The 25,778-nt window shown below is 43.8% G+C and overlaps 1 protein-coding gene across 1 annotated transcript in view; it reads right to left on the reverse strand.

Moving 5' to 3' along the window:
* Positions 1-23,564, reverse strand: part of znf423 (zinc finger protein 423) — a 149,281-nt gene extending 125,717 nt beyond the window's left edge. The window contains 1 exon segment of the mRNA XM_028809262.2: positions 22,939-23,564. Coding sequence (XP_028665095.2) covers positions 22,939-22,978 — 40 coding nt within the window. The 5' untranslated portion in view covers positions 22,979-23,564.
* Positions 23,565-25,778: the final 2,214 nt, after the last annotated feature.

A 25,778-nucleotide genomic window follows, 5' to 3' on the forward strand; every position in this document is an offset into this window, starting at 1 on the left:
GGGGTAATAGGTATGGCAAGTTCAACCACAATCTCAATTATTTTTTTCCCCCAATTCTGCTGTGTTATGTAAAATACGAGACAACAGACAGACAAGCTTCTCTTCTGTTTCATTTTGTTGGGGAAAGTCGTGGAATAGCTGGATTAAGTTGCTGGGTATATCATACAATGAAATTGACCTTCACAGGTGCTTGCTGCAGACTGACTCCAGCTTTCTAAGGTTATATAAATGAAGCCTATAACTGAAAATGGCTGGCAAACTCATCTGATGTGACATGGTCTTTAGTTCATCCCTAATTAATAATGTGTAAATGCTTTTGATTGTTAGAGAAACTGTAGTGATTGTGATAGCATAGATGAAACATATTTTTCTGTTCAAAAAAGCAAATAAACTGTCTTTCCTTGGGCAGCAAGATACTAGCATACCTACAGATCAATTCTGGGTTTGAAAATGACTAAACCAAAATGATGTTCTCAAAGAAACACAGACGTCTATTGTAATTTTGTGAAATGAATGCTTTTCAGCAGTAATAGCCATTTGCAACATTGGTAAAAAAATATCCAGGCTATAGTTTTGATCAATTTATAAAAAAATATCCAGGCTATAGTTTTGATCAATTTATAAAAAAATATCCAGGCTATAGTTTTAATCAATTTGATGGCTCCTTGATAAAAAAATAAGTATCCATTTTATCACATGTGTGCGCATAGGGCAAAGCTGAAGGGCTCTATTGACTGCATTTCCACTGCCACACCAGGGGTTGGCGCTTTTCCTAATGCCTCGCTCTCTCTTCTTCCTTCTGCAGACCTGTTGATTAATGGCTAGAACACCTCTGACATCACTTCCGGTGTCCATCCACCTGGACCCACCTCTTCCTTCCGGGAAGACTGAAAGCCAGGAGTTCCATCATCTTTGCCACTTCTGTCTGAATTTGCATCTGCAGAGATGACTCTGCAATAATTCTGTGTTCGTTTTCGACTTTTTCCACATCCATTATATGGGGTGGCTATCTTGGCACCCTAGCCCTTCATAGTTGCCCCCTCTTTCTTTTACAATTTCTTTCAAAAACATGAACATTTCTGGGTGATTCCAAACTTCTAACACCAATGTACACAGTACACCTGATTATTGTTACATCAACATTGTAAAGATGTGAAGCAAGCACAGTATAAGGAACTACTCTGACAATGTTGTGGTGTAAAGCCCAGTTCTATAACCTTCATGAAACAAATGAACACCACAAACACACAAGGGCAAGCAATAATTACACTGGTCAACAAGCATTTTGCTACTGGGATTCTTTCACCTGTACTTTAACAAATTTCACTTGCTGACTCCAAATCTGAAAACCGTTTTCATCCAGCACGTTCCGTTTTTTAGTTATGATGTTCCAGGTCTTGGACAACTAGGGTGACTGGACAGTATAGAAGATGCAGTTCAGCGTTTAAGAAATAAGTTTGGTCTCAAGAAAAGTGAAGCCAAAATTAAGGAAGGTGTTTTTGTTGGCCCTGAAATCCGTGAACTGACTCTTGATGATGAGTTCAAAAAGAAACTGAAGCCAACTGAATCAGCACCCTCATTCGTGCAGATTGTCCAGAATTTACTTGACAGGCAGAGAGCAGAGAATTATACTGAGCTTGTGGAGAATATGTTGAAAGTATATTAGCTTACGGGAGCCAGAATGTCACTGAAGACGCATTTTTTACATTCTCATCTCGACTTTTTTCCACCAAATCTAAGCGATATCAGAGATGAGCATGGGGAAAGATTTCATCAAGATATAAAGGTGATGGAAAACTGATATCTGGGGAAAATTCACTCCGAGCATGATGGGTGACTACTGTTGGTTCTTGCAAAGAGAGACGGATGTGCAGTACAAGCACAAAAGCGAGTGCCTCCAACATTTTTGGGCACGCTGACCTCATTTTTATATTGAGGTAAATTGACATAATTATGCTTTAACGTGTCTCTGGTATCGTCTTCTGGTTTGTTTTCAAATAAACGCATCAAAACAATTTTGGTGTGACAGAGTCCAAACTCCAGATATCGTGTTGATATATTATATTGATATTGAAAAGTGTCAAAACATCAGTGATGTGTATTTCAAAAACCTGACGTGCTAGCTTAATTCCGATAAATAACTTAATAAAAAGATGCTCTGAAGTTCCCAGAAGCAAACAAAAAATATTTTTTTGTAGACCAGTGTTATTAATATTATCCAAAACTTCAAATTCCCCTATATAAAGAGCTGAATAAAGTACTTACAGTACTTCCAATTCAGTACAATGCAGACACTTTTTGTATGCAGTTCTGAAGTGGCAGCATTCAAATGACGGTTTTGATTTTCCAGTTCATCCATCCTGAGCTCATGCATTGTGGGTAGGGTATACAAGGTACAAGAGGAAGAAATGAGTCTTCTTCACAGAGCTGATGATTTTAGTCCTAGCGTACAGTGCAAGCTAAAAGGACCAAACTAGCATGGTTTGGACTCCACCTGGCCCACTTAGGCACCCCAGTGTAATGATTTCTGAATTCTATCTGACCTAAAAACAGGTAGACCAAAGAAGTCATACTCAGCTATTGTTACACCCTCAGGCATACCAGAAAAAAGCAGCAGAAAGCGACAGAATGGATTCACATCAACATTCTAGGGTTAAATGAATGCCTCATTCATGCTCATGTTTAAGCAAGCTTTATCCTGGCTAAAGAAAAGCCTTTTCCCACTCTAATGGCGGACCAAGCATGATGTGCGATTTCCTCCTGACCTTCAAATGCCTCCCCAAATCTGGACAGCTATCCCAGCTCAGCACTTGATACCTTCATTTGGCCACCGCTCCACAGAGCCCTGCAGCACAGAGGTAGAGTGACCAAAACCTGCCAAGCCTTCCCGGCTCAGGTACACCATCCTGAGAGTCAGAGAGCACACAAGCAGAACACAATAACCTTTGTTTGCAGCTTGAAAAACTTAAGTGATTAAAATTTTATACATTTTATATATTACCCCCCTGGGTAGGTACACATCCTTGACACAATTTATTTTTGTATTGAAATTCAGAATGTTAATTACCGCTCTCACGGCTAAAAATATGTCGTGTTATTTGCATTTCTCGAGCCTGTTAAGCAGTGTTAAGCTGTTACATTATTGTGTGCTAATGTTGCCGAAGTTGCTGCAGGCAACGGCGTCTGCAAGATCACACTTTGCAAAGTGCGCAGGCGGAGATCAAACAAGCGCTACAGAATCGGCTCACAAGAACTGGAAACAATTTACCCACAAAAGCCCGAACCACCTGGGACACTAGAACACACATTTTTAATTGTGATTCCTAAAGAAGGTTTAATTTATTAAAGGCTGCGTGGCTTTTACAGGAAGCAAGACGAACGCAAGCATTGTTTGTCTGGCCCTGGAGACTCGCTCATGATGCTATTCAAGATGTTCATTTTGCACTTAATGGTGCTCTTCGGATTGCTTAAGAAGAAGACCTATGCTGACAGCCATCTCTTCATCCTAATGGGTCAGGGGCTTTGATGGCAGGTTACCTGTAAACAATCCAATAAACTGGAAAGCCAGAAACCAGAGTGACACTGCTGACTCAAGGTCCCCAACAGGACCTCTCAATGCAGACAGCCAGGTCAAGAGATGGTGTAGTCAGCTTGCTTTCTACAACTGGGGATTGTGACTTATAAGAAATACCTAATCAAGCCTATCAGCTCCAGGTACCCTGCACGAAAACGTAATTCACCTTAGAGTCCCAGAAAAGCAATCCATTAAGTAAACACTAAGACAGAAAACAGACAACTCATTTCAAGGATGCACAAACAGATCTATAAATGGTCAAGAACAAAACAGCACAGGGCTAACAGTTCAAGATCCTATCTCCTAAAGACCTGGATTACTGCACAGATCAACTGGGATCCATCCAAAGACTCACAGCCAATTCATCACCTTACCTAGAAGACAATAGAAAGGCCTAAATGAGGCTATCAAGTGCAGGAACCCTCAAAAGACATACAGTTCAAATCAGAAGCCCATGAAAACAATCTGTTAAGTCAGCAATAAAGTTAGAAATAGACACCTCACTCCAACCAAGCCCATAAAAGCTGCATCTTTTATGTCCAACAATAACAGCATCTCAGACAAGACAAAAGATGTAGCAAAGAAACAAACTCCAATCAATTGCTACTGAAGGCAGCCATCGACACACTCTGGGACATAGTAAAAAGGGCCATTGGCCTGGCACACATTTGGGTCCCTGACCAAACAGAGAGGAGGTTTGGAGCATGTGCTGATAGCAGGTTGCTGCACCCACCATACAAAAAAAAACCCTGCCATGCAACGGGTGACACCTCAGCACCATACTGGAACAGTGTGGGGATTTTTAAGGTGGCTGGAGTGCCAATCCTACCACAAACCCCCAGGTTTTCCCTGTAAATTGGAGGACCTGCTTGCAGGTTAATGTCATACCCTGGATGAGGCAATTGCAGGTTAAGGGACGTGCTCAAGGGCCCAATGGAGCAGAGTCACTTCTGGTATTAACAAGATTCAGACTGTGCTGATCCCTAGCCTCAGAGCCACCGCAGACACCTACAAAGAAATCGGGTAAGTCTGCACCAAGGCAGAAAAAGACATCTAACTTTAAGATCCATCAAAGTTGATGAAGTCGATCTCCAAAATGTCAGGAAAACTGCACTAAGGTACTGGGATTCAAACCAAAGATCTAGCGTAGACATGTAGACCGGCCAGGTACTAAGGCACAAGGCTGCAGATCATTGCAGGGACACAGACTAACTTCTAAATCAAGATCTTTTCCTTTTGGGTCATCTCTCTCTTCACTATGACTGACTGGTACAACGTTCGCATAACTGCAGACGCTTCCCTGATCCGCCAGTCTCTCTCTGGATTCCTTCTTCCCTTACTTGTGAAAAAGACCCCAAGACACCTAAACTCCTCCGCTTGAGGTAGCACCTTGTCAACATCCTGGAGAAGGCTCTTCACCATTGCCAGCTGAGAATCATGACCTACGACTTAGGAGTGCTGATTCTTATCCTAACTGCTTGACACTAGCCACCTACAAACCACTCAAGTGTGTACCTGAGGTCATCGCTCGATGAAGCCAACAGAGCCATATCATCTGCAAAAAAAAGCAAATGGGCGATCCTGAGGTCAAGCAAGCTGGATTCCCTCCAACCCTTGGCTGTTCCTAGAAATTCTGTCATACAAATTATGAACAGGATCAGATCCAGTCCAGTCAGCACTAAAGCAGGAAGCAAAGTCTTGACACTAAACCTCAGTGTAAAGGCACAGTACATCAGTATACTGGAGAAAGAGATCAGCACAGTGCTAAATGGCACCTACAGAACTTCCCGGGTCAGACTTCTAAGCATAAACACTAATCAAAGAATGTCAGTCTAGTCAAACTTTCAGCAAAAAGAGTCGCATCACTCCATAACATACTGAAAAAACATTCCACCTAGCATCAATGAAGGCATACAGGCTTGGCAAAGTAATCCAGATCAGTCAGCACTACACCAGTATAGCAGATACCCCAAGACAACACCCAGTGATGCTCCCAAATCCTGCTTCTACTGGGTCAGTAAGAGGCAAAGTAGCCCAGGCACAACCTCCTGATCCAGATTGTTAGGCTTTAAGGCACAGCAATGATATGCAAGCTAGTCAGTGTGTCACTGGAAGCATTCATTTTAATCCAGTACCAAGTCAAGAGGCCCAACTTATGTTTGCTCTTTGGCAGTGTTCATCCATAAGAGTCAAAAAAGAACGGTTACTGTTGCAGTATGGAGTGGTCCTAGTGTTCTGGAGTCTCAGCAAGGCAATAAAATCAAACCGGTGCCAAACGAGGGTCAGACTCTCAAAAAAGCAATCCAGACCATTCCACACACCTCATTCCCAAAAATGTTATCCACACATCCAGGACTTCACAAAACCTCTTAACCCAGCTTGTCCTAAAATGCAGAAGAGGCTGTGCCCTTTTTAAAATCTTACACAGCTGGCAAGTGTACAACCGAAATATCCTGCAGAGCCACCCAGTGCCACTCACCCGACCTGGCATACAACAAGGAACAACATTTAAGTTTATGTAGGGCATCGCAGTCTGCTCTTGTCTCGATTAGTTTGAGGGACATAGCCGTGCACAACAGTGTGGGCTTGTCTATTCAAAACAGAATTATTTTATTCAGGCAAGGCCTAGCAAGGCATCACAACCTGCTCTCCCCCTATACAAAAAAACAGCATGTAGATCCAGGTGGCAAACAAGTGCGTGGCAGCATAGGCTTTTCTACACAAATGAGAAGCACTTCAGTATGGCAAGCTCTAGCAGTACACCACTGCTTGTCCTTGTCAATAGTTAAGAGCAGCATTGAGATTTATGGGCATAGTACTGTTTTATAGCATGGGCTCACTTATACAAAAGAGAAGCATTTCATTCTGGCAGGTCCTAGCATTGCATTGCAGCCTTCTATAGTCTCCCGTTTAGATCCAGGGACATACAAGTGCATTGTAGGGTAGGCTCATCTGTATGAAAGTGAAGCATTTAATTCTGGCACAGCATAGCTGCGTATCGCAGCATGCTCTTGACTAAAGAAAAGAAAAGCATTTAGATGCACAGGCCTAGCAGTCTATGCCATCAAGCTTCGCCTATACCAATGAGCAGCATTTAACTCTGGGGAACCTCATGATGCATCACAGCCTAGTCTTGTCTACAGCAAAAGAGCAGTACTCAGATACAGGAGCCTAAAAGTACATCACTGCCTTATTTCATCTATAGAAAAACAGCAGCGTTAAGCCCTGGGGAGCCTCGCAGCACATCACATCACAGTCTGATTTTGTGTACAGGAAACAGCAGAATTTACTTCTGGGTGCACAGCAGTGCATTGTAGCCTCAACTTCACTAATACCTGTATATAGATACAGGGACTCAGCAGAACATTCTATCCTAGAGTACACTACATATCCAAATGTTTGTGAACGCCTATATGTGTTCGTTGGATATCCCAGTTCAAAACCATGGGCATTAATATGGAGTTGCCCCAAATTGCTGGAGGTGCACAACTGTCTAAAATGCTTTTGTATGCTCTACCATCAACAGTATACTTTACTGGAACTAAGGGGCCTAGCCCAATCCCTGAAAAACACCACCAGACCATCATCCCTCCACCAAACCTTGCACTAGGCAGTCCTGAAGGTACGAATACTCCTGGCATCTGCCAAACCCAGATTCGTCTGTCAGACTGCCAGATAGAGAAGCGTGACTCACCACTCCAGACAGCACATTTACACTGCTCCAGAGCCCAATAGTGGCGTACTTTAAAACCACTCCAGCCGATGCTTGGCATTGCACATAGTGATCTTTGGTTGTGTGCAGGTGCTTGGCCATGAAAACCCATTTCAGGAAGCCCCAGATGCCAGAGTTCTATTGCTACTGTTGCTTCCAGAGGCAGTATGGAGCTCTGTTGTGAGTGATGCAACAGAGGGCAGGTGACTTTTACCTGCTTCAGCACTGGGAGGTCCTCCTCTGAGAGTTTGTGCGGTCTACCATTTGGGGGCTCAGCTGTTGTTTCTCCTGGACACACATTCATTTCAGAATAATAGCACTTAGAGTTGACTGGGGCAGACCTACCAGAGCAAACGTTTCACATACTGATTTGTGGCAAAGGTAGCATTATATGACTGTGCTACATTTAAAGTCACTGAAACTCTTCACTATGACCCATTCTACTGTCAATGAAGATTGCACGGTTATGTGCTTCATTTTATATACCTGAAAGAATAGGTGCAGCTGAAATACCTAAACGCAATAATTTTAAGGGGTGTCCGAATACCTTTGACCATATAGTGTAGTTTAAGAGCACAGAATCTAATAACATAGCAGTTGGCATCATTTAGATCCAGATGAGCACCAGGTCATCAGAGTCTCATTAAAGCGCACAGCAGAAAGCCCTGATTAACCCTATGGGGTCAATGAGCTGTACACACACACAGTCCAGTCCAGAAACCCATAAAAACAATCCAGCTCAAGCAGCAATGAATCAGATGCCTCACACGATGACTCAAAGAAACCAGTCACTAACAGCTCCACTAGATGAGAAGCAACTCAAGGCTTGTCGACTCTAGACACAGAACAGGTAGAGACACAGAGTCAATCAACTGTAGTAAGGGGCAGTTACCTCATTTCAGGACAAAGTACAGGCAGGAACTCAGCATAAGCAAGAAGTCCATTCAGCATCTCAGGAGGCCCAAAAGCTTGGCAAAGTGATCCAGTCCACTTGGCTTGCCTCCAAAACTAGATGAAATGGCACCAGACTGTGTCTGCTGGAACAGGAATCCTCACCAAGCTGACTGGTTCCTATAGTACTTTCCAATCCAGGCTGCCAAGCCAAAACAGTAGGCAAAGAGTTATTACTGTCTGTGGTAAGGAGAAACACTGAGTAGTCGAGGGCTACAAGTGTATCACAGCCTTGTATTGACTACCGCAAACAGTGAACCACCATCAGATTTGTGGAAGTGATAACGGGTTTGGCTAGACAAAGAACTAGGGCCTCTCAAAAACTGACAGCTTAACCCATTAGACTGCTCCTGTTTACTTCGTCAACTCAATACACGCTACCTTCTCTTTATTAAATCTTTACTTTCCTCAGCATCTGCCATGAAGACTAACATACTTATTACAAACCCTGGAGATTCCAGTCCAGCTCCTCAGCTATCACTAATTCATAAAACAAATACAAAAGTATACCTAAAAAGTTGAGTTAGGACCTTGGCATGTGAACAGCAGGATCTTCAGTATGGTAATGCATGCTTTGATCTACAACCCACAGTGTACAGTACCACACTTTACACACAAATGTAAATTAAACACAAAAAATTGTAAACTAAACACAACTGTAAACCCACAGTTTACTGACACAAATGGAGACACATCAGTTAACTGACTGCACACGTCTTAAGATGCAAGAGGAAAAATCAAACTATACAGTACATCAAAACTACAGATAATTGAAAACTCTACATAATGGCAATCGGGAGGGGTGGGGGTGCTCTGTTCCAACTATATATGAAGAACTCAACACCTATATTAGGCTGATTGCTTTATCAAAGGTGATTTACAATGAGGATATTGTACTTTTGTACTGTACGTTGTTTACAAAATGAAGCCCAGGCAGGTTAAGTGACTACACACTAAGGCAGAGGCAGGGATTGAACTAGCGGCCTTGTGGCTTAGAAGCTAGCAATTTAGCAGCTACACCACATTGCCTAGGCAGGGAGGCAATATAAAACTAATATTTTCTGCTGTACAAGGGGGTTCTGCCCCCTGCTCGCTTCGCTCGCCTACCCCCGGCGTTGGGTATCCTGAAATACATTGTTTGTATATCCGTTAGTCGAGCTCGTTCGTTTTGAACCCGTGCCTGCTTTGCTTCCGCAGTTTCAGACGCGCGTTTACTTCACTCCGCAGTGGTGCCACTCACAATATGGCGGTGACGCCTGTGCCTTCACTCCGCAGTAGTGCCACTCACAATATGGCGGTGAAGCCTGTGCCTTCCGTACTTTATGGACCCGTGGGGCCTCCATAGCCTCTTCTGTTTGAATCTGGGCTGCAGCGCAGAGTCCTCTTATTTGTGTGGCTGTGTCGGTAGTCGTTAGCCATGGGTGCGTTGCTGCTTCATTACTCATTCACGTCAGTTGAGCTCTTTCGTTTTTGGGCCGTGACTCCTTCATGCGCGGTGGATAAGACTTCGCGTGCGGTTTATGAGACGCACGCTGTACGCGCCTGCGCAGTATGTCTCATGGTCCCATCGCCGTGTCCCTGCGTCCATGCCATCCGGTTTACCATTCTCGGTTAGTAATATGGATTGTGCTTACAAAAACAGTCTGTGAAAAGTGCTACTTAAAAACTGGTTATGAAACAAATGATTCCAAACCGACTGGATGCCAGTATAGTCACACTAGCCATGGACTTACATGGTTGCTTTACAGGGTCCACAGTTTTAATCCAGCAGCAGCATTTTGAACCTGTTTAAAATTATTTGCGCAGGAAGAAAAAAGAGCAAACACAATGCTGCCAGAAGGTAACAATGGCATGACAAAATACCATTATGTCTGAAAGACAGTCACAAGAACTGGAAACCCTGGATTCTGCAAGCTCAGAATTCAAAAACAAAATCTAAGTTTCCTAGAGGTCCTTCAGCCCAGTTGCTGGGGAAAGTGGGTCACAGTTCTCTGCAAGGCCATGAACAACAACAGCCAGAGGTATCTCGAGCCGTCTGCAGCAGGGGGCGAGCCGTATGCCAATGGGGGTGTTGAGAATCTGCCTGCTGCTTGTCTGAGGCCAGTCGCAAGTGGGAAACCGATTACCCAAATACGTTTATCAGTGAATATATTACACTTGCTGATCTTTGCTTCACAAATATCATCACAGAAAATGAGTGGGGGCAAACAAAAGAGAAAAGAACTGGAGGGGAAAGTGTGGCTTATAAAATGGTGTATCTACCAACTGGGCAGATAATGCTTTTTTTTTTTCCTTCTTTTTTGCTGGGCCAGGTAACTGCTTTCCAGTCTCACGTTGTGCTGCTCAGTGGCCTTCATCAACAAGTTGAAGCCTCAAAAAGAGATCGAGCATCTGGTCACCATGGTGACGTAACATCATGCTGTCAGAGTCACAAGTCGGTAGTGTTGTCAGTACCAAACAGGAGCCAGATTGTGCAGAAGACTCAAGGAGGACAGTGTAAATTAAGATGAGGCACATCAGGTTGGGTTATGCTACAGCAGTTTCCTTCAATAGCTCAAGACATGCAGCCATATCTACTCCCAGCTGCAGACATTCACTTAAAGAGTACTAGAATGGCTAAACTTGTAGAAACAACACAAGGGCCTGGTGTTCTATTCTGGGTAGCTAGAATGAGACAAGTTGCAGATTTTGGCCAGCCTTATGCATGCAGGAATTTTAGCGCTGCTGCATCGTGGCTCCAGAAGACTCGTTTCCTTCTTTCTGTGTGTTTTCTTCAGCAGCTCTAGTTTTCCACCTTCTTCCCAAAGGTGTGCATGCTAGGGTAGCTGTTGAATCTAAAATGGTCTGGCATTAAATGCACAGTGATATGTTATGGCATTCACACTAAAAGAAGTGGGAATTCAACGTATGGTGTGTAGGTAGGTTACAAATTGGGTCAAACACAGAAGGCAAAGAATGATGGTGAGGTGGAACTTTTTCAGAATTAGGTGATGATAAAAAGCAGAGTCCCTCAGGGCTCATTGCTGGGGCTGCTGCTCCTTTTAATATACATAAACGATCTGGAGTAGAATATAATAAATAAGCTGGTTAAGTTTGAAAATGATACCAAACTGGGTGGAAAGGCAGATGATGCAGAGTCGGCTAAAATGTTACAGAGTAACGGCAGATGAAACTTAATGTTAGATTTAAATACACAATTGAAGGTCTGAAATGTGAAAATTCCCCTTTATGAGAAGGACCTAGGAGTCATAGTGGCCTGATCACTACTTACATCCAGACAGGGAACAGAAGCAAGCAAGCCAAGAGAGGTTATACTCAAATTATATAATGCACTAGCGAGGCCTGAACCGGAGAACTGTGTGCAGTTTTACAAAAAAGACACTGCAGCACTAGAGAAAGTTCACAGAACAGCGACTAGGCTTAGTCCAGGACTAAGAGGTAGGAGAATTGAGCCTTGTCAGTTTAAGTAAGTAGAGATTTAGAGGTCACACAACTTGAGTGTTGCAAATTATTAAAGGGATTAGGACAGTGGACACCAGTAATTACTTTAAATTATATTCTGCAACAAGAACAGGGAGACATAGTTAAAAACTGAACGTGTCAGCAATAAAGCTTGTGTGGGAAGTTGATGCCAGTTATAGAGAGAAAGTATCCACAACAATAATCTTTTCCAATTTAATAGGCCCAGGACTGCAGCGGAACCAAAGTGACTCTGACCAAGGAAACGGACATGGAAACGACCCAGAGCTGGAGTTTAAATGGCTACTTCCTGCCAGATCCACTAAGACTAAAGGGAAGTATGGGCAAAGGTTAAGTGTCAGGAAGGTAGAGGCAAGCCATTTGCTGAGAAAAACAAAGAAAGAGAGAAGCAAGACGAGATTCATTGTGTCTGAAGATGTACAAATGGGTAAGCCAGCCCCATACACTGTGCAGTCAGGCTCAGTAGGGCAGGAATGCTTCCTTTAATGCTTACTTAAATATATTTCAATAACTCATGATGATGCTGTGGTTGATGTTGATGCTTCACAAATCCTGAATGCTTAGTTCCAATCCCATGTCTGATCTATATCTACTGTATGTACAGTCTGCACTTTTTCTGTGTCTGTTAATTAACAATTCCAAATAGGCCTTACCCAAGATCTTGCTTTGCACCTGCTAATGCTGAGAAAGGATCTGGCCCCTTGAGACCCTGAAATAGATTAAGCAGGCTTGGGAATGTTATGCAGTGTTTCTGCCATTTGCTTCCATGATCAGATGCCCAGCAAGGGGCACTCTGTTATACCAATCATTTGTTGCTCTTACTCTCTAGAATTTGTATGCCAGGCTTGGCTGAGATCTCATCTGAAAGGCCCATTTACTTTTGTTCACTTAATGATCAGGCATCCCTGGATTTATTTGATTTTTCCATCCGACTCTTTGTTCCGACTATATTAATGTTAACTCTGCCTAATTTGTCTTTTCACTTGTTGGTTAGTTATAATCACTGGTTATAGTAAAAATTCATTGACTAAATGGCCAGAGACTGGTAGCACACATCTAGAAAACCACATAAACCACCTCTCCCACAAGTCAGTTATCTGTTCATGTGACATATCTTCAGCAGACAACTATGTTACTTATGACATCTGTTGCATTCCATTCTCTAAAACAATTATTATGTGGATTTTTATTTAACTGTGCTATGTTAGATATATTTCTCTTTTTTGTTTATATTGGTTGATTGTAAAAAGTATGGACTTCATAGTATTATGGTTTGATAATGTACTAATAGGTGTATGATGAATATGTCGCCTGTCCCTTCTTGTTAGGTTACATATAACAGAGGCTGCCATTGAAATTGGTGGTCGGTTCTGGTTAAAAGACCGTGTGACTGCTGCTCCTAAGAAGAGTGATGTTTATTATCGTGGGCACCTTAGTTTCAAATGATGTGGTTTCTGGAGTTATTTATTTATTTGTTTTGTTTTTTCAGTCCTCTCGGCCATCTGACCTGAATTTATTCTTTGTTGCTTAGTGTTGCCTAATCTTGTTTTTGTTTCATATAAACATTTTTTCTTCCTCTTGTAAACCGCTTTGGGCCAAACCATTTGTATGAAAACAGACTATATAAATAATGTTGTTGTTTCTTCCTCTGACATTTCTCTTCTTTCACTGTAATTTGAGTCTTGCTTTAAATAAAGACAGAAACACAGACACATCTACTGTGTAGTGCAGTGCTGCTCAACTGACAGACAGACAGGACATGATGTTTAGAGGAAAGTACTGTCATGTACACAGAAGACAGTAATGTTCTTACTTGCATGTGTTAACATGCAGCAAGTTGTCATGATTAGTAGAATATCTACCATAGATAGATAGATAGATATGAAAGGCACTATATATTAGATAGATAGATAGATAGATAGATAGATAGATAGATAGATAGATAGATAGATAGATAGATAGATAGATAGATAGATAGATAGATAGATAGATAGATAATTACTTATTAGTATACAGGGTTGGGGGCAAAAGTAAGTTTACAGATGTTCGTTTGGAAAAAAACATGCAGGCTATGATTATTACAATAGCTTTATTAACTTTATTGATTCAGAAGAATGTCACAATGGCACAGTGCACTTAGGTACATTCTATCTAAAGTGCTCAAATTGCCAGCCTTCATTATTTACACGTTCTTGTAGTCTACTTGCTACACTCAAGCACATTTTGGCACAGAGTTCTTTATTGTCATGGATTTCTTGACATGCTTCTCTTATGTAGCAAATCATATCATCCACAGTACATGTTTTTTGTGAAAAGACTTAATCTTTGAAAACACCCCCAAAAGAAAAAGTTCATTGGGGTGAGGTCTGATGATCATGGTGGCTATTCTACTGGCCCTCATTGACCTATCCACCTGTTGGGTAACTGTTCATCAAATAATACTACAAGAAAAAAACTTGTGTTTCGCATACTCACAACTGTAAACCTACTTTTGCCTACCCCTGTATATTATTGGCAGGCAGTGAGGTATACTGTAGTGGTTAAGGCTTTGGATTTCAATCCTTCAGGTTTAGGGTTCAAATCCCGCTACTTACACAGTGTGACCATAACAAAGTCACTTTATCTACCTGTGGTTCAACTGGAAAAACAAATTAATGTAACCAATTATATCTCAAATACTTTAAGCCATCATGGATAAAGGGATCAGCCAACTAAGAAATAATGATAATAACAATTTCAAAACATGTTTTCTTTGTAAACCAAAATTGTCAATCACAGCCAAAATGAGTAAAACTAAATTACAGAAAATAACCAGAAATGTAAAACTGACACCCTACACTGTTAACTTATGAATTCACACACCGACAATCAAAAAAAACAATGAGCTTTGCATCCAGAGCATCCCCCTGGTGGTGAAGGTGTTGGACTGCAAAGCAGAAGGTTCTCTGTGCTGTCCTCACCACTAACTCATTGTCACACTAAGCAAGTCACATCACCTTTCTTTCAGAGCTCAGAGCCACGATTTGCCATTATATTCATTTTTCAAAAGCTCAATATAAAATTAAAATGTTTCAGAAAGCAAAGTGGCCGCTGGGTCAAAAAAGAACAGCAGAAGATGACTGGCTCAGTCTTACGCCGTGGGTCTGACAGCATAAATCCCATTTTCTTTAAGTTCTGAATGTTGGGCTCCCATTTCCAAAAGGAACAGAAGTGACTCTCATATGAAGAGGTAGGAAACTGAAAGGTGAGACAAAGGTGAGTACCTGGACATATTTTTCTTATCCTTTTAATTTGCATTGCAAACAAGAGCATGTGTAGCCTTTCTAAGCCATGCAAGCAGATTATTCTTTAAACATGGGCAATTTTCTGTTTTTGCCTGTAGAGAAGCCACCCCCAATAAAATGAAATACACCACATCTCGGTTACTCCCGCAGTTTCAATCACTTTTGATAAACTAGAATACACTTTAGGTGCACAGAGTGATATTGAAAGGAAATAAAATAAATCTCCCCAGCTTCAAAAAATTGAATGCATGCATCCACACACAGTTCACATTCCAAAGGTTGGAATGCAATCTAAATTGAAATTCAAATGTTTATCTCTTTTCGTGTTCAATAAATGAATTCTATAAAACTTTGGGGTTTAAAGAGCAAGAAAAAAATAGAAGCTGTGTGAGATATGCCAGAAAAATCAAAATTAGGACTGATTAAAAGAGTATAAATATAGCTATATATGAACAAACTACTGAAGCTACCAGGGCTTCAGCTGTAGAAACATGGGAACAATGATCTTCATGTCTAAAGTATGACATTCACTATGGAAAGGTGCAATATAAAAAAAGTTTCCATAATTCTTAGATGCGATCACACACTAGTAACTTAGCTCATTTACTCAGCGTCACCATGGAAGTCACACATGCAACCCTAAAGGCTAGCCAACAATCAATCAATGAAACATCCACCTGTCTATCCATCATTTCTTCTACCCTCTAAGCTAAATGAACTCAATCCAGGAAGCATTAGGATTCCAAACTAGGAAGCACTTCTAAATAGGAGTAAGGGCACACTCACATACCTGCTGATGATCAGCCAGCTTATAAAGAGCACAAGCCTGGCAGCTGAGAGGAACTCCACTGGGACACAAAGGCAGCATGCATATTACACAGCGGCAGTGAGGAGAACTAAATTAAAGTCCTGGAAGTGCAAAGCACAAGTGCTATCTGTTGTGCCATAATGCTTCCCCTATGTTAAAACAAACAATTTAAGCCTAGTTGTTTATAGGCCAGAAAGAAACTTGCCTCAAATTACACGAAAACCAACATTAGGGATACCACCTGAATGGCTGAAGTTCATGAGATCCAAGTGGACATTAAACATTAAGGAACACCCACAGTAACTGGAAAGAGCTGCTTAATGACAAAGGCTGCAGAAAAAATAAACAGACTGATTCGAGGGAACAGGCTGATCAGGATACTCCGATACTTCTGACCACTAGGCTGCACTGCTCCTTCATGCCTGCAGCTGGACTAGCAGATGACAGCTCCATGCGATAGCAGACACTCAATTGTTTAACTCCCTAATCTCCTTCCATGTGACTTTTGGTGTGTAGTAGTTGACTGTGAAGCTGAGAAGAAAACCCAAGAACTTAGCTATGTGAGCACTGAACTACTAAACAACCAGATTCCCACCAAAAGATAAGCCGTTACAAGAAGATACTGTAGGAAATGTAAGAAACTCATAAAGGCAAAAGGCACCTGCTATGGCGGTGAATCACAGAGAACAGAAAACAAAGGCACAGATAACAGTAGCACCACTGTGTGCAGAAGCAAGTATGACAAACAATCCAAGGTTTTAATCAGACAGTAAAAGTAAATGTCACTTAGTCTTGTCATCTTTGACATCACGCTGTAGCACAAAGCCAGTCAGGCCCCATTAACTAGGAATAACCTTTAATTATATAAAAGCAAATTGTAAACATGACTGCTGGCTACCTGACAAAAAGCCAAGAGCCTGCCCAACGATTTCTACTGAATCTGCTACATAAACACACATCCCAGTAAAGGAGCTCCATCCACAAGACTGGAAGGAAGAAAAAAGCCATGCCAGGTGAGGAAAACAATAATGTACTGTACATAGGAGACTGGACAGTAATACCAAGGTTAATTGGGAATAGATAGATAGATAGATAGATAGATAGATACTTTATTAATCCCAATGGGAAATTCACATTCTTCAGCAGCAGCATACTGATACAATAAATAATATTAAATTAAAGAATGATAATAATACAGGTGAAAAAAACAGACAATAACTATGTATAATGTTAAATATTAACGTTTACCCCCCCTGGTGGAATTAAAGAGTCGCATAGTTTGGGGGAGGAACGATCTCCTCAATCTGTCTGTGGAGCAGGACAGTGACAGCAGTCTGTCGCTGAAGCTGCTCTTCTGTCTGGAGATGACATTATTTAATGGATGCAGTGGATTCTCCATAATTGATAGGAGCCTGCTGAGCGCCCTTCGCTCTGCCACAGATGTTAAACTGTCCAGCTCCATGCCAACAATAGAGCCTGCCTTCCTCACCAGTTTGTCCAGGCGTGAGGCGTCTTTCCTCTTAATGCTGCCTCCCCAGCACACCACTGCGTAGAAGAGGGCGCTCGCCACAACTGTTTGATAGAACATCTGCAGCATCTTATTGCAGATGTTGAAGGAAGCCAGCCTTCTAAGGTAGTATAACCGGCTTTGTCCTTTCTTGCACAGAGCATCAGTATTGGCAGTCCAGTCTAATTTATCATCCAGCTGCACTCCCAGATATTTATAGGTCTGCACCATCTGCACACAGTCACCTCTGATGATCACGGGGTCTATGAGGGGTCTGGGCCTCCTAAAATCCACCACCAGCTCCTTGGTTTTGCTGGTGTTCAGGTGTAGGTGGTTTGAGTCGGACCATTTAACAAAGTCATTGATTAGGTCCCTATACTCCTCCTCCAGCCCATTCCTGATACAGCCCACGATAGCAGTGTCATCAGCGAACTTTTGCACATGGCAGGACTCCGAGTTGTATTGGAAGTCCGATGTATATAGGCTGAACAGGACCGGAGAAAGTACAGTCCCTTGTGGCGCTCCTGTGTTGCTGACCACAATGTCAGACGTGCAGTTCCCAAGACGCACATACTGAGGTCTGTCTTTAAGATAGTCCACGATCCATGCCACTAGGTATGAATCTAATCCCATCTCTGTCAGCTTGTCCCTAAGGAGCAGAGGTTGGATTGTGTTGAAGGCGCTAGAGAAGTCTAGAAACATAATTCTTACAGCACCACTGCCTCTGTCCAAGTGAGAGAGGGATCGGTGTAGCATATAGATGATGGCATCTTCCGCTCCCACCTTCTCCTGATATGCAAACTGCAGAGGGTCAAGGGCGTGTTGAACCTGTGGCCTAAGGTGGTGAAGCAGCAGCCTCTCCATGGTCTTCATCACATGTGATGTCAGAGCAACAGGCCGAAAGTCATTCAGCTCACTAGGACGTGATACCTTTGGGACTGGGGTGATACAAGATGTTTTCCAAAGCCTCGGGACTCTCCCCTGTTCCAGGCTCAGGTTGAAGATGCGCTGTAGAGGACCCCCCAGCTCCGATGCACAGACCTTCAGCAGTCGTGGCGATACTCCATCTGGACCCGCTGCTTTGCTGGCACGAAGTCTCCTCAGCTCTCTGCTCACTTGCGCTGTTGTTATTATGGGTGGGGATGTTTTTCCTATGCTGGTATCAGCAGAAGGATGTGTGGAGGGTGCAGTACTCCGAGGTGAGAGTGAGAGTGGGTTAGGGTGGTCAAACCTGTTAAAAAAGTTGTTCATTTGGTTTGCTCTCTTCACGTCTCTCTCAATGGTGGTACCCCGCTTCGAGCTGCAGCCAGTGATGATCTTCATCCCATCCCACACTTCCTTCATGCTGTTATTCTGCAACTTCTGCTCCAGCTTTCTCCTGTACTGCTCCTTCGCCACCCTGAGTTGGACTCGGAGTTCCTTCTGCACGCGCTTGAGCTCATGCTGATCACCGTCTTTAAAAGCCCTTTTCTTCTGGTTCAAAAGGCCCTTGATGTCACTTGTAATCCATGGCTTGTTGTTAGCATAGCAGCGTACTGTTCTTACTGGAACTACAATGTCCATACAGAAGTTGATGTAGTCAGTAGTGCAGTCAACAACTTCCTCAATGTTCTCATTATGAGATCCCTGCAGGATATCCCAGTCTGTAGTTCCAAAAAGTTCTCTCAGAGTATTCTCAGCCTCCAGGGTCCACTTCCTGAATGATCGTGTGGTTGTAGGTAGGACTCTAACTTTTGGTTTATAGTGAGGCTGAAGCTGAACCAGGTTATGATCTCCTTTCCCAAGCGCAGGCAGCGGGGTGGCGCTGTATGCGTCTTTAACGTTTGCATACAGTAAATCAATAGTCTTATTTCCCCGGGTGTTACAGTCCACATACTGGGAGAAGGCAGGCAATGTTTTGTCCAGCGTCACATGGTTAAAGTCTCCAGCGATTAGCACAAGCGCCTCAGGGTGCTGCGTTTGTAACTTAGCAACAGCGGAATGGATGATGTCACTCGCTGACTCCACGTCTGCCCGAGGAGGAATGTATACAATAACAACAATGACATGTCCAAACTCTCTGGGCAAATAGTAGGGACGTAAACTTACGGCCAACAGTTCGATATCCCTGCAGCAAGTGGAGATTTTGACGTTAACATGTCCAGAGTGACACCACCGTGTATTAACATAGAGAGCGAGTCCTCCTCCTTTGTGCTTACCACAGGTACTTGCATCTCTGTCCGCTCTAACTGTGCTAAACCCGGGTAGCTCCACGTTGGCATCTGGGATGGTGTTATTTAGCCACGTTTCGCAGAAACACAACAAACTGCATTCTCTGTAGGTCCTGACATTTTTCACCAGCGCAGCCAGTTCGTCGATCTTATTTGAGATTGAGTTTACATTCCCCAGAATCACAGAAGGCACCGAAGGCTTGAAACGCCACTTTCTCGCAAGCCGCTTCTTTTTTAGCTTAGTGCCGGCTCTGCTGCCACGATACCGCCTTCTTACCTCGTCGGGTAAATATGGAACCACACCGGCACTGGCATTTGTTCTCAGCGCCCGAAGTTGAGTACTTGAATAGGCGAGTCTCGGCGTGTTAAAATCCATGCCCACGTTGTAAAAGTAAGTGTGTCCAGGGAAGGAATCCACATAAAATAAAGTGGTAGGAGTGATCAATAAATAAAAATAGAAAAATAAAAGTAGAAAAGTACACATACATATACAGTCATACACGGAGCTGCTGAAAAGGCTGCCACTCACGGCGGCGCCGGATGCAAATAGGACAAGTTAGTACGCCACATGGGAAGAAGCTCTTAAAGACAAGAACGGAGGAAGAAACTTCAGCCCACCAATCTTTTTTTCAGAATTACAGAGACAATGTCAGTCAGGAAACTACAAATGAGAGTCTTCAATTCACAGCCAAGCTTTGGTCCCACAAAGGGTTAAGCAATAATCGGGCAACCAAAATCCGTAAGACTGTAAAGATATATGCATTACCTGCCGAGAGTGTGGTGAATGGGCGAGCACCTTCTTGCAAAATTTTTACACCATATTGCTCACCTGTTTCATAGTGGACACCACTTTGCAAAATGTTTTGTCCTGGCAGGTTACTTAACAGGCTATGACAGACACCTTCAACTAGAAGTCATACATGAATATTTAAAAATAGCAAAGCATGATACTCTACTCTACTCCACTGCCTATTATCACTTAGAAACTTACCAGCCCACCAGGCTAATCGGATCTCAAAGATTTTGAAAAAATATTGTTTGCTTCTAGCTCAGTTGGTGGCTTTAGTATGCAGGTTCTATCTGAATCCACATGGGTTTTCATCTTGCTACATTCCCAAAGATCTGCTAGTCAGGTTTATTGGCTATTCTAAACTTGCCCACTGGTCCAGGTCTGAGTGTGAGTGGGCTCTGCAACGGACTGCTATCTTGCTTTGCACTCAGTGCTAAAAGTTGTGCAATCGCAATACGCAACCCTGAATTGACTAAGCAGGTCTGAGAATGCTATGGTTCCTCTACATATCTTAAGAAAAACCACACCATCCTCAGTGCCCACTTAGGGTAAGAATCAGTGATAATCAGAAACCAAAATGAGAATGATGGATGTGAAGCAACTATATAGAGGGTACTCTGAAGCAACATAATGCTATGATAAACTATTGGTCAGTGAACTGGTTTGAAAAAATGACATTAACTGAAAACGTTTGAAAAATAAACTGCTGCACGTATTACAGTTAAAAGATGGCATCAAATCTACCAAACAGCATAGCAGAGAGGACTTGATTGCCTTTTAATCTCCAGTAGCCCTCCCATTTCTCGTAGGATCGTAACCGTAGCCTAGAGGGAAAGCTCTCATCCGTGACTGCTGGTCAATAATCCAAAACAGAGCAAAACAAGCTGCTCATCTCTTCACATGTGGCAAAACAGAAAAAGTATGGGATGGCAGTGGCCACTAATCCAGAAGGAAGCAGTTCTCATTTCCGAAAGTGAAAAAAAAGAGATGAAGAGCAGCCAGAGTGGACAAAGGGCCAGAGTGAAATGGCACAACTTACCAAGTAGTCTTCATTCTTGCACCCACAGCTGCTGCCCGAGTCTCCTCTAATTAGACAAGTAAGGAAAGTCCTGAGGGGCATTGGGGGAAGGGAGGTGGAAGGGGGGTCAAGATGGTCTGCATAGTGGTCAACAAGCACAAAGCTAATATCACAGGGGACTCAGGTGTTTCCATGGGAACGTGGACCGTCACCCTCACACAGCTGGCTCTTCAAGTGATGAAAGAGACCTTTGCTCCGTTCACTGAGCAATCAGTTTTGGCACCTCTCTGGCTTAAGGAGCCTCCTTCACAGAACCCTGCACACCCTTTAAAACATCAGGATGAATCCATGAAGAAAAGCGGAAAGAAAACATCACTGTGTGTCTGACAAACCATCACTACACAGAGGCATCACAAAGCTGTTCCTTCAAAGCAAAGTGGACTGGCATGCATATGATGGACCACAAATGATTCAGATTACTACACACGAGCAGGCTGACTAATGACCAGGAATCACATCCACTTTAAGGGCCGTGTTGTGGCCAAGCAGACAAGGAATGGCTGGGGTGAAAAGAGGGCAACAAACAGCACACCAGCAGATGCTGCAACTGAGAAAGTTACACACGCCTCCTTGAGGTTTCTAAACACTTTAGCTGGCTGCCGCTTGGAGCTTTCAAGTACAAAAACCCCTCCGTTTTGGACAACAACTAACTGCAGCTGGTCATCTGACAGCTTGGATTCTACATAAGGCTTGACCACAGCAGGACGCTCCTCCTGTCCAAAGTAACCACAGCCCCTGTGTAATGGGACACCTCCCTTCTGCAATCCCCCCAGGGTGCTCTGTCTGTTGTGTCCTGTCAAGGTCGGTGGGGGTGGGAGGCGGTGGGGGTGGGGGGGGCGATTGGACCGCAGGGGGGCAGTGGGGCAGTCATGTGACCATGTGTCTGAGGTCTGAGCCAAAAGTAGGGGGTGGGGGGTGTTCGGGTTGACGGCAGTATCGCGATGCTCAATTGAAACTGGATTTGTGATACGATCCTATAGATCCCAGTATGATTATCTCTGTGAAAAATAAGAGATCTTAACCGGCTTACTGGTAACAGTGTCTACGACCGAAAACAAGTGTCTATTTTAATCTTAAGTTTCAGGCAGATGGGTGAAGCAACGGAAACGCAAAGCAGTGGAAGCAAGGACCTGGACACGACAAGGCGCGCCGATCCGTTATGCTAGGAAATTGCGCGTAACGAAGCAACTACCGGGCGTAAGTGGGGTTTGGGGGTCAACAGAGCTATCGGTCAACTTGGTTGTAAGCACGAAGGTTCAAACATTTTGGAAAATCTCATCTCCCCAAACGTCCTTTACCGGCAAGCCGACAAAAAACTTTGGGAAAAGTTGCCACCGATCCCCAGTTTTCGAGAAGGAGGGAACTGCGCTGTCCTGCCCTACCCGTGTCTGATGCAGCTCGACCTCCCGCCTCAGAGCAGCCCGATAGAAGCCCCCCTCACGCCGCCCCTTCTCTCCTCCCTCCGCTCTCGCTTCACCACGGCGGTCGGGACACACAGCTCGCTAGCTGCTCGCTTACTACTCGCTCACTCGTGCGACTCTCACCTTTCACTGAGCGCGGCTTGGCCTGCTTGCGCCTGGACATATCCCGCTAGCGTCGGTCCCGTCGCAGCTCCAGTAAGTGGCTTCGCTCCCTCGTCCGCCTGTTGCAATGCGGCAGCTTCCACCGTGTCGCGCCGCTCCCGAGGCTCGGGAGAAGCGGAAGAGGACGGCGGGCTCCTTCTCAACTTGTTCCACAACAGCTCCGGATCAACCTGTAGATCGGCGGGAGGAGGCGCTGCTGCGGACGGCACACGGGCTATTGTCCCACGGAGCGCAATGACGGAGCGTGTCCGATAGCAGCGCGCGCCGAGACACGGCGAATCCAGCAGCTAGCTAGTGTCTGGAAGCAGCCTGTCGCGGCTCCTCTCTTCAGCCCTGGCTCTGCACTCGCGGCTCCTCTTGCTAGCCGCGCTCTCCCTTTTTCTTTGTCCTGGCTCTCGCCTTCCCTCCGCCTCCTGCTCTCGCCGCTGCCTGGGCTGCACTGCACACACACATAATAAAGCCAGGCGGCTTGGCTGCGAATGTAGCCGAGTCCCAGCAGGAGGATGTGAGAGTCGAGTCCCGGCGGGGGAGCGCTCTGATCCCGCAGGGAGCTGCGCACAGCCTGGGCTCAGCGCACACACACACGCACTTACTCACACACACGCACACACACACTCAGAGAGAAAGAGAGAGGAGGGGAGAGCGTGGAAGAGACTGCAGCCGCAGCAGCAACTAGCCATCGACTGCGAGGGATTACAGTGGGCCTTAGCGCAAAGTCGGATCGGAACCGAATGTTGGGATTACAGTAGACCCCGGCGGAAATACGATCGAGACCTTGGGGTGGAATTATGTTCCGAATTTGGATCGGAACCGAAACTTGGACTTTAGCTAGCCGTCGCGCCAATTCCGATCGAAACCGAATCGTAGAATTATAACAGGTCCTGATGGGAATTTAGATCTGAACATCAGTAGAGAAATTAAGTCAATATGTAATTACAGGGGGCACTCATTAAAATTTTCATCAGAACCTATGCGTGAAATCACAATTGTTACATTTAAAAACGGATCTGGACCGAGGCAGACATTCAGAATGACCGTGGATCCTGTTGCGATTTTGGAGTTTAACATAAACCTAATTTTGTAGCAGGTCCCGCAGTTCACAACTGGACTAGATACTTAAGTTTAGATGAACTGGACCAGAACTAAACTGTTCATTGTTGCTGTTATTTGTACATTTGGCTCTGCCTTCACTCTGTGATGGACTGGCACCCTGTCCAGGAATTGTTCCTGCCATGTGCCCTATGTTTGTAGGGGTAGGCCCCAGCCTCCCTACAATCCTACTCAGGATAAAGTGGGTTGGAAAGAAGGACGGATGGGATCAGAATAAAAGCATTATGATGTAGCTCTTCTGTGGGCATATTTGAATTTGAAACCAAAATGCACATATGTAGAAGACTCTGGCATTGATATTTTTTTGAGAAGGAGGCAAACATTTGTAGCTGCCTCCCAATGTGGATCTGACTATTGCTGAAGTATAAACCTTGGTACTTAATAGCTAAATCTGACAATTGTAAAGATTCATGGTGTACTTGTGACCACAGGTGGATGATTTATGGTTAGTAGTTATACCACCTGTACTTCAGATTAAGCAATCCATTTGAAACTAAGCATTTTTGGGCCTGGCCAGTAGTTGGATTTGAGACTATCTAGGAAAAGCTTGGGTTCCTGCTAATAAGGGTGTTGGTGAGGCCAGCAGGTGATGCTTACCCTGTGGTCTATGTGGGTCTCAATGCCCCAGTATAGTAATAGGGACACTATGCTCTCAAAATGGTGATGCCCTTTGGATGAGACATAAAACCAAGGTCCACTGTCTGTGCTCATAAAATGATCCCTGGGAAAAGGGTAGTGTGCTTCCCGATGTCCTGGCTAAATTGCCCAGCACAGTCTTGTCCATTCTGACCCTCTAATCATCCCCTGTTCCTAGTTGGCTGTCTCTCTCACCTCTTCACCATCTAATAGGTAGGCCTAATGTCTGATGAGCGTACTGGAACAGGAATGGCTGCCTTCGCGTAACACAGGTGGATGCTACATATTGGTGGTGACTGAAGTGGCTCCCCGCTATCCATGTAAAGTGTTATGTACATGTACTCTAATGGTATACATTTAATAACATGGTATACATTTATTATAATGGTCCTGAAATGGACCAGAACCAAAGCACATAAATGTAGCAGGCTGTTGTGTTGATACAACCAGAGCCACAAATACAAGTTAAGTTCTTGTCCTGAGATGAGCGAGCAACAAAGCAAGCACTTCACATTGGGATCAGAATCAAAGTATTCAGTTGTAGTTGTTCCTGAGTGAAATACAGATTGAGGTCAAATAATTTAATTGTAGTACTTTCTGGTTGCCAAGGCCTGACCACAAAGAATAGCCTTGTCACAAGTGGGGAAATTACCGCTGAGTGCTGAGACTGGATAGTCTGTGTTTTTATGTAAAATAAAATTCAGGATTATCCCTTCACTGAATACCATTGTCATTCAGTTTAATTTGTAAATGTCTGCTTATTGAGGACATTAGAAATTTTACCAATGAGAGAAGACCATCCAGTCCATCAAGCTGTCCCAAAAGCTCATTCAGATACTTCTTAAAGGTTGCCAGGTTTCCACTTCAACCACGACTTAGTAGTTTGTTCCCGTTTCCCACAACTCTTTGTGTAGAGAAGTGCTTCCTGGCTTCAATCCTAAATGCACTTCCTCTTAATTTCCACTGACGTCCTCGAGTTTGTGATTCACCATGAAGTTGAAAGAATTCTGCTGGATCTACGTTAGCAATGCCTAACTATCCTGTACTGTTTCGAA

Source organism: Erpetoichthys calabaricus, chromosome 9, assembly GCF_900747795.2.
Source record: "Erpetoichthys calabaricus chromosome 9, fErpCal1.3, whole genome shotgun sequence".
Lineage (NCBI taxonomy): Eukaryota > Metazoa > Chordata > Cladistia > Polypteriformes > Polypteridae > Erpetoichthys > Erpetoichthys calabaricus.